Source organism: Gadus macrocephalus, chromosome 19 (assembly GCF_031168955.1).
Source record: "Gadus macrocephalus chromosome 19, ASM3116895v1".
NCBI classification, from domain to species: Eukaryota; Metazoa; Chordata; class Actinopteri; order Gadiformes; family Gadidae; genus Gadus; species Gadus macrocephalus.
Window position 1 is genome coordinate 10,416,863 of NC_082400.1, and position 10,000 is coordinate 10,426,862.

The 10,000-nt window shown below is 46.8% G+C and overlaps 2 protein-coding genes across 3 annotated transcripts in view; one reads left to right on the forward strand and one right to left on the reverse strand.

Annotated features, from left to right (window-relative positions):
• LOC132448029 (electrogenic sodium bicarbonate cotransporter 4-like) overlaps nucleotides 1-885 on the forward strand; it is a 13,506-nt gene extending 12,621 nt beyond the window's left edge. Inside the window, exons 12-13 of the mRNA XM_060039092.1 lie at nucleotides 27-40; nucleotides 470-885. Coding sequence (XP_059895075.1) covers nucleotides 27-40; nucleotides 470-885 — 430 coding nt within the window. The remainder of the gene's footprint in view (nucleotides 1-26; nucleotides 41-469) is intronic.
• Nucleotides 886-2,387: 1,502 nt separating this feature from the next.
• Nucleotides 2,388-10,000, reverse strand: part of LOC132447521 (seizure 6-like protein) — a 34,211-nt gene continuing 26,598 nt past the window's right edge. Inside the window, exons 11-17 of one of the 2 annotated variants that reach the window (XM_060038326.1) lie at nucleotides 9,114-9,308; nucleotides 8,393-8,584; nucleotides 6,408-6,602; nucleotides 6,058-6,093; nucleotides 5,190-5,304; nucleotides 4,083-4,191; nucleotides 2,388-3,454 (exon numbers count right to left, since the gene is read on the reverse strand). In XM_060038326.1, coding sequence (XP_059894309.1) covers nucleotides 3,425-3,454; nucleotides 4,083-4,191; nucleotides 5,190-5,304; nucleotides 6,058-6,093; nucleotides 6,408-6,602; nucleotides 8,393-8,584; nucleotides 9,114-9,308 — 872 coding nt within the window. In that variant the 3' untranslated portion in view covers nucleotides 2,388-3,424. The remainder of the gene's footprint in view (nucleotides 3,455-4,082; nucleotides 4,192-5,189; nucleotides 5,305-6,057; nucleotides 6,094-6,407; nucleotides 6,603-8,392; nucleotides 8,585-9,113; nucleotides 9,309-10,000) is intronic. The other variant, XM_060038327.1, reaches the window with a different exon arrangement.

Sequence of the window (10,000 nt, forward strand, 5' to 3'; positions counted from 1 at the left end):
CCCCCCTTGCCTCCCCTCGCTTGCAGCTTGATGGACATGGGTGTGGATGCGTGAAGGGGGAGAGAAGCGGACTAGCGGAGCATGGCCCAGTGGTTCTCTCAATATTATCACAAGGCCTTGTTTCAGTACCCCATTTCACCAGCACAGAACATTAAATTATGTTAAAGTAGGGTCAAGGGTTAGTGAAAAAGGGGCTTCACTTGAATAATTTTTTCATCTACAGGAAAGTTTTACAGACCTCGTTTGTTGGCATTCCGAAAGACTTAATTTTTCCAAGTAGCCTAACCCCTGCAATCCCTCTGCATGCCCCCAGGGTACTCAGACCCCCGTTAAGAGAAACCACTGGTCCAACAAATGACATTCCACCATCCTCCCTCTCTCTCTCACCCTCCTCCCCCCTTTTCCTCCCCCCCTCACCAGCATCACGCTACGCTTGACGATCTGCCCCCCCTCACCCGCCCACCCCCAGGCCAACCCGGTCCACCTGACGGGGGGTGCTCCCTGGGACCCCCGGCTCGTCCCACCACCACCACCGCCGCCCAGCTCGGCATCACCCGCCGTCGGCCATGCCAACCAGCCCCCCCGCCCCAGCCCGCGCAGGTCAGCATCCGGGTGGAGACAGAGCTCCAGCGGTCGCTGCTCTCCTACCGCTACCAGCGGCCGCATAGCGGTAGCGATAGCAGTAGCGTTGGCGGTAGCCGTAGCACGGTCTCCAGGGTCACCGTCCACCCAGCTTACGACCCCCCTCGCCCCGCTCCTCCAACCGTCCACCCACACACAGACTCCTCTGTCGCGGCGCGGGACAAACACACCCACACACTCGGGGCCACGCAGCGCATGCGGCGAAAACTGTTCTGTGAGTCCATCGTGTTAAAGTCACCCTGACACAGTGACGATGTAGGCCTACACTGTACGTGCATAAACGTGCACAAAGTAATGTCCTTTGCTGTGGTTGTCTTAGTGTAGGTCACATTTCTAAAAAAATTATAATAAAGGTTATAGGCTTTTTCAATAGAAAGTGTAGTGTGTAGTATATGGACCATGAAGTCCAAAATTCAGAACCATGCATACATTATGCTACTAGAAAAATCGAATACTTGTGTTTTTTTCCCCTAAATCTAACACTCAAAGAATGTGTTTTTGAACAGAAAAGAAGAAAAGAGCGATAGTAGTGTTTTATAAAGATAGGCTACTGCATAACCCATGGTCCCCCTCGGGCCTATATAAAGAAACAACCAAATGTCCACACAATTACACACTGCATAAGTCTGCCAGCCCCAACCGTCATCTTTGCTAATCTCGTTGTGTTTGAGGATTTGTGTTGTTAAATGTTAAATGCCTATGAAACATTGATGTAAATGTGGCTTAATTAATAAACTAGTTATGATAGACTTTCACTTTTGGATGTTTTTTTTTTCCCTTTTGTGTACAAGAGGAGGTTTGGAGGGTTGGGATAAGTGGATCAGAACAAAGGTCAGAGGACAATTTAGGCCTACATATTGTCAATAGCGACTAAATCTGGTTAAAATTTAGGTTAAATAATGGAACACATCACACGCAAGCAATTGAAGACAATAAATTCTTACAATAGCAATCGGCATCCACAGATACTCTGTGAATACTTAATATTATACAAAATATATGCTGTGAAAGTAAAACAAGTCAAGTTTTCTTCATTCTGCTCATCTTTGTGTGAGTGGGAGCGTTAGGGAGAAGCTAGCTAGACTAGGTGTTCTGGATTTCATATTTGGGCAGCTTTCAATAAACAGATAAAATTGGTGCCAGTCAGTAGCCAATCTTGTTTCTGTCCCATATGACCAGCTGTACATATTGAGGTAATTCTACCACTGCTACTGTGACGCTTCGTTTCCACATACGTATGTTTTTCGTATCCGTGCTTCCGTAAATGTACGGAAGGAGTCGCTAGTGTTTTACGTACAGACATGAATTTATTTACGGACAAAAGATGGGGGAGCGTATGATAATGGCCGTTTTTAGGAGACCGGTACTTTGGAACATGAGGATCGACATATAGGCCTACAGAGATAAATACAAAACCAATCAGGCTTGGAAAGAGATCGGCGAGGAGTTTGGCCTGCCAGGTACTTGCAAGTTTTGTGAAAAACATAAAAACTTTCATACGGTATCTCCGTAAAACAACGGCAAAAGTTAAATTTTTTGAACGTATATTACGGACATACCGGACAGAAATTTTACGGAGGGGAGGAGTCTCGGAGGAAAAACTGACATTACGGAGAATCACATAGGAATTAATGGACTTTCGGTCGGAGACGGTTGGATCGCAGACGAGAATGTACGTATGTGGAAAAGAGGCGTGAATGTTCATGGATCTTGTTGCGAGTTATATTTTAAAATAACAGACGTTGACACATATTGTTTCTTTCATACTTTTTTAATTTAAAAAAATCCATTTATTTACGCAAATTGTATAGGCCTTTTTTCTGTTTTAATGAAAATGTACATTTATCAATTTGCATAAAACATCACATATACATTAAAATAGATACATCCTCTGGGTTGGTGAAGCTGCTGCCACGCTCCGTCACTCCGGGCTACACAGTTTTCAACGATAAACTCCCGTTCTCCACAAACTATTTCATAGTTTTTCCTCATACAATTCGACAATAACCGAATCAGATGTGTTAACAAATCCGTCTGGATATTTTGAATTCTACAAACATTAGGAAACAAAATGGTAGCTGTAGTAGTGACGCTAAGTAGCTAGCGGACTAGCCGTTCTTGCTACAAACAGGGCTTTTTTTGGCGGGAAAAGCCCCGCGAATTACCATCCCGGGTTTTTCCCCATGTTGCCGTTGCGTGATGTGGGCCTGTGGCTGGTGAAATAGTATTTATTAAAAAAATAAAAAGTGCCCCCCCCCCCCCCCCAATATGCTATTTTTTTGATTTATGTTATTTCAGAGCTCCTATTCTCTAAGTATTTCACATTTGCCGTTTTGTATTCACTCTTGCGTGCGTTGGGGTCGTCTTTGTCGTGCCGTTTATTTACACGTTACCAGTCCTACCGTTAAATAACAGCTGAGCAAACGGACAACACATTTTGTACAAGTGCATCATTCATTTTCCGTCTCCGTTCTTCTGTTCCATCTCCTCCTTCGTAAACTTCTTATTTCCCCCCTTTATGGTCCTGTTCTATCATCCACTCCTATTCCCTCAACACGGTCCCTCTCTGTCTGCAGTAGAAGCTGTCGTCGTATGAAAGTACAAGAGAAGAGGATGGCTGTTTGATGGCAGAGGCAGGGACATCATGTGTAGTTATTTACATTAGCTCTGCCTGGGAGGATTCCAAGGTGGAGGAGGAGGAGGAGGAGGAGGAGGATGAAGAGTGTCGAAGTGGGGAGTCAGGTAGTGGCTCTTGTTTCAGATAATTAGGTAGTCAGGGCTATCATATTGATACCTCATATTCACGAGTGTCCTGTGGTGACAAAGAGAGAGAGAGGGAGAGAGAGAGAGAGAGGCAAAGACCAGAGATGTAACTTTTGTATTATCTCATCATCTCATTACTTGATTCCCTTGTACAGTATGTCATTCCCTCTGTGTGTCTGTGTCAGCACGTCTGAGTGTCTGTTTGTCTATGTGTCTGTTTTCTGTGTCTGTCCATATGTGTGTCAGTGTGGGGGATTTGCACCAAAGTTGTGGTTAGGTTAGTTATTTGCCAGAAGAAGTGATTCACTTGTATGCCTAGTCAGCTTAAGGTTGCGTGGCATTGGGCGTAGCAGATCAGAGAAAGGTGCAGTATATAACCTGAAGTTATGTACTGTATATACTCAATGTCATACGGTGCACACTTTAATCCAAAGCCTCAGACACCAGTAGTGCATACCTTCTTTATCAAGCCACTAACCCCTGGGGGTGTTAAAGCCGTGCTCTATCCGTTCAGCTATACCTTCAACACTGTCATTGTGATCAGCTTACTTGGACCCGAGTGTGTGGTTAGGTTAACGAATTGGAAAAGGTAGCATTTTAACGGCACAGTCTGGCACAGCACGTGTGCCAATCGACCCGTCAGTAGGCAGCAGTGAGCTTGGCCCAGAAACACTTACGCCTCCAGTCTCATAGAGGGGGTTGTCAAACTCTGCCTCCACAGTGATGTGTCTGTAGGGGTTGGGGTAGATCAGAGGCAGCCGGAGGTTGGAGCTTGGGTACCGGCACCTGACAGGGCAGACAAAGACATGACAGGCGAGTTATTATACTATTACTCCCGGCTCCAGCCTTCCTGCCATGTTATGGATTCAGAGGGGAGACAGCTCCGAGCCCGGGCTTCGTCCACTGGGTGGATGAAGCTTTCACATGGGGAATTTTAATAAGTATATTTCTACAGTTGGCAGTCGAGAAAGTGTTGAAGCGAAGGAAAGTGTATCGCCCAGAATCTACCCGGACTTGAGCTTGTCTGATTTGTGAGACGACAAAACTATTTACTGTTTTGTCATTTATCTAATACTTTTATCTAAAGTGACTTACAGTGAATTCAGATACATGACATTTATAAGCAGGACAGGGTTAGACAGTACAGAGAGAGATCATTAAGAAGCAGGACGGGGTTAAACAGTACAGAGACAAGTCATTAAGAAGCAGGATTGGGTTAGACATTACAGAGAGAGGTCATTAAGGAGCAGGTAGGGGTTGGACAGTACAGAGACAGGCCGCTTTAAGACGCCTACAGGTTAGACTGCGGACATTGAGGCTCAAACCCAGTTACCTTTTCGGCTGGGAATCGAACAGCCTGTCCACTAAACAGCCTGTCCACTAAACAGCCTGTCCACTAAACAGCCTGTCCACTAAACCGCATACCCACTAAACAGCCTCTCCACTAAACAGCTTGTCCACTAAACAGCCTATTGACTAATCAGCATGTCCACTAAACAGCCTGTCCACTAAACAGCCTGTCCACTAAACCGCATACCCACTAAACAGCCTCTCCACTAAACAGCTTGTCCACTAAACAGCCTATTGACTTATCAGCCTGTCCACTAAACAGCCTGTCCACTAAACCGCATACCCACTAAACAGCCTCTCCACTAAACAGCTTGTCCACTAAACAGCCTATTGACTAATCAGCCTGTCCACTAATCAGCCTGTCCACTAAACCGTCCGTTTATCAGTGGGACCTTTAAGAGATGTGAGGAGCGGCTGTTAGCTGGAGGACCGACCTGGTGATGTAGACATAAACCCCTCCCAGCAGCGCAGACAGGAGGAGGACCAGAATGAAGACAGTCAGGGCGATGTTGCCCCCGTCCAACCGGGAACTCGCTGGAGCTTCTGCAACTACAGGATGACAGGGAACAGGCAGAGAACACTGATCATAATACTGATCACACCGTTAATATGAGTTATACAACTAACAACTACAGGATGACAGGGAACAGGCAGAGAACACTGATCATAATACTGATCACACCGTTAATATGAGTTATACTAACAATACTAACCCTAACTAACAAAACTACGGCTCCTATTACCACCACCACTCCTCACACTAATGAACGTTATTGTAGTATTCACATAAGATGCATTAATATTAGTGACACCAGTAAAAGAGTTATCAACAGTGTGAAGTATTAGTATCCTTCAACAGAAAGCAACTATAAAATATGTAAAGCACTTTATAGCGTACAAAAACGGTTGAAATTATGTTAACACTTTCACACTAAGACTTTCTACATTACTTGAACAATATAGTGATAAACACTATGTAGCAGAAAAATATACACGTAAACATTAGATGGCATACAAATACACATATCACAAGATAGTTCAGATATAAACGCTTACAACACAAACAGTTATAAATAACACAAAATAAAACCACCACATGACTTAAATGATTACAAGCAGAGCGATGCAGGAAGAAAGATCACAGTGGAGGCGCAATGCAGGGCATTCCCATTACAGACCAGCAGGGGGACCCAGAGAGCACTGCTTAAAGGCAGCAGGAGCAGCAGCAGAGTGCGCGTACACGCACACACACGCGCGAACACACATGCGCACACAGAGGTCATAGCAACAGTACACACTCACCTTCCAAAGCATGGTTGCCAAGGCAGTCATGGGTGGCTGCAAGACATCACTCCATCAGTCAATTGCAATTCAAAACAGTCACCTCTCGCACTTTCTCAAAGTTGTTGATGTGGTTGTTGTTGCTGTTGTTTTGTGACCAACCCAAATACGCAGCTCGCATGCAGAGTAGGAGGGGCAGGAGGGGGGGGGGGGTAATTCAATTCATATCATATCAATAAGCATGGGGGTCAGGAAATATAATTTGACAAATGTTCTTTCGACACATGCCTGAAACGCATGAAACAGCTAGTGGTTCATCCAGGCCACAGCGGAAAGAGAACCCCCCCCTCCACGTTGATTTTTGGTCTCACCCCTGCAGAGTGGAAGTGGTCCGCTCCAAAAGGACGGCTTCCCTAGGATGCACTTGATGGCGACCTCGCCGATCAGCTCGTAACCTTGGTAACAGACAAAGGTGAGGGACTCCCCGGGCAGGTACAGCCGCTTGGACAGGATCTGGTACCCGCTGTCGGGGAGACCCGGGTTCTCACAGGAAACTGACTCCTCGGCTGTGGCAAACCACCCGGAAATGACAAGAGACAAGGTGATGACCATATTAGGAAATGACGAGGGGGAGAGAATGCCCATATAAGGGGCGTCCATCTGGAGGCCGAGGCGACCAGGTGTGACAGCATCTGGCTGCTGGTTTGATGACATGACTCATGGCAGATCTCCGCCCCCTTCTCCAGGTGGCCGCCATGCATTAGCATGCTATTTACATATCAAAACACTTAGTAATCAGGGCCGCACGCCGGATCACGTACACACACACAAACACACTGACGCGTGCAGACACAGAACCCCACACAAACAGACACGCCGTCACACACACAATCAACAAAAACACACAAACCATCACACACACACACACACACACACTGTCACACAAACACACACACACACACACACACACACACAAGCATGCCCGCCCTCACACAGGCTGACACTCTCATACACAAACAAACACACGCCAGGGTCGGTGGGGACTGAGGGTGCCAGTCGTGGTTCCTGTGATAAATCACTAAATAAATCACACAGCCCGTCCGCGTGTAATTGGATAGGGCAAAAGCCAGTGGTTTCAGGACCAGCTCTACGTGGTGGCGCAGGGCTCTACCCAGAGGGCTGTCTATACTGCAGCCGGGTGCAGTACCCGCTAAACATAAGGGCTTTAGACCACGGCCTGACTACAGAGACATTCTGGCCCGCTGCTTGGGGGCTAAGGGTTGTTTGGTGGTTGGATTTTTGAGGATATGTCAAAAGTAGAAACTGTGCAATATTTTTAGATGCTGTTGTTGAATGTCAATCAGGTTTCTCTGGGCCGTAGCACTGCTTGTGTCTACAAAATGAATCTACCTGTCTGTTTGCAATATATAATCTTCCATATCATATAATAATGATGCCCTATGTTTGTTTTAATCATCAATATCGCAGTGGTTGTTGCTTTTATGTGTATAATAAGGGGCTTGAGTTAAGAATCAAGAATTGACAAGAGAGAGAGCAGAAAGAGAGATAGAAGGGAGCATGATTTTCGAACTAAACATCCATAAAATACCTCCCCTCCCTCTCTGCTCTCTCCAACCCGACGTTTCTCCACCATTTAGAAGTTTTGCATTCAAGCACTTGTGATTGACAGGCAAGATGGATTCCCCGAACAAATGAGGGGAGAAACGCCCTGATTGGTCAGAATACGCCAGGGTCTAAATGGTCTGTGGAATTTGTGACAAATTATTCTCACATAGCAATTCACTAACTAATAGCTGACGGATGGCAATAACAGTTATAACAAATGACCCATAATAGCTATTCAATCTTTCCTACAGCCCCTTTAAGGGGATATATTATACCACCAGGTCTGAGTTTGATTTGCCATTACAAGCCGTTTTGAAAATGTGCAGCTTCTGACATCACAGGTGGGCGTGTCCACCTAGATGCATGACGGATAGATGAGCAACGTTTGCTCCAGTCCACTGGGTAGGCTGGTAGACTGATCTATCCCGCACACATCTAGGTGCACACGCCCACCTGTGAGGTCAGAAGCTGCACATTTTCAAAACTGCTTTTAATGGCTAATCACACTCACACCTGGTGGTATAATATGTTTAAGGGGGCTGTAGGAAAGATTTAATAGCTATTAAGGGTCATTTGTTAGAACTGTTATCGCCATCCGTCAGCTATTAGCTAGTGGTATAATATATCCCCCTCGATACACCACCGCTAACCCTCCTGTCCGCCCTCTGTCTGGGCCTCCCACCCAGGGCTCTCCCCAGGCCGGAGCTCCGGTCCGACGGCCGCTACTCACAGACACAGTGGGGGAGCTTGGAGGTCCACACCGGGGTGCCTGGCTCCCGGCCGTAGCAGGTGAGCGTGGCGCCGCCCTGCAGGACGAAGCCGGGGACGCAGGTGTACTGAATGGTGGTCCCGACCAACAGCTTAGGGTCCGAGAGGGACCTGGTGGAGTGGTCCACGTGGCCCGGGTCCGAGCAGTACATGACTGACGGCAGAACGGAGGGAGGGGTGAGTGTGGATGGGTGAGACACGAAACCTATAAGGCAGTGTGAGTGTGAGTGTGTGTGTGTGTACGTGTGTGTGTGTGTGTGTGTGTGTGTGTGTGTGTGTGTGTGTGTGTGTGTGTGTGTGTGTGTGTGTGTGTGTGTGTCTGTGTGTGTGTGTGTGTGTGTGTGTGTGTGTGTGTGTGTGTGTGTGTGTGTGTCTTTGTCTGCATCGATGTATCTTCTGTGTCTATCTATATCTGTATGTCCATGTATCTATATATGCATCCATCAATGTACTTATGTGTGTCTATGTATCCTCATCCTCATCCACTGTGTGTATCTATCTATGAATCTATTTTTGTAACCTAGCATCTACTGTGTGTATCTATTAATGTGTCCTCGCATCTGCAGTGTGTCTATCTATGTTTCTACCACGTGTCCTCACATCTACTGTGTGCATCGACCTGCGTATCCTTCCATCCACTGTGTGTCTCCCTCCACTGTGGCTGTGCCCCCATCCCACTCAACTCTTTTCGCAGAAGGGGGGCAGGGTGCTCCAGGAGAGGTCCAGCTGGCAGCAGAGGGTGTCCTGGCCCACCAGGTCGTAGCCCGGGTCACACTGGTAGGTGATGCGGGCACCCCGGACCAGCGCCGCGTGAGACGTGGTCTTCCAGCCGTTCTGGATCTCAGGCAGGTCCGGGCACGAGTCGTTACGGGACACCTCTGGGTTGGGTTGGGCGGGAAACAAACGGACCAATGGGAACAAGGCGTGTGAATGAGCTAGATCTGATGGTGGGTGTGACTTAGATCCAATGGATCCTAAGGGACTGTTTAAGGAGCAGTTTGTGAAGGAACGTTGGGCCCAACAACCACCGAATATTTTGCATGGTTTATCATTTTATTGCCTTTCTTTCGTGCTGTTGAACAAAGAATACATTATGATAATCAGGCGTTGAATTTGCATAATGGACTATTCTCTATGTATATTGTTGGTCATTACAGTAGTCGCCTTTCGGTCTTCAAACATGCCAGTGATCAGATGCAACAGAGCAGGTATGAGGGCGTTTCATGTTTTAGTGTGCCCATCTCGTGACCGACTCAGTCCCCGGCGAGCCAAACATTGAAAGATTGAAAAGATTCTAAGCCACTGGCTCTGAATGTTAAAAAGGTTGAGAACATGACGTTCCCTCAGCCAATGAAAAGGGAGTAAAATCTCTTTGCCATTCCCGGTGGATTCCATGAAAACAACGTGGTGAGGATGCACAAGCATTTTAGGAATATGGTGGAGACAAATCCATCCAGCTAAAGTGTGTTACTTATTCATCTGCCGACACGTGTTTTATAGATTTATGCAGATGTGTGTGGATGTCTCTAAATGCAGCAGCCAGTCAGACATACCAACCACACTCAATTTC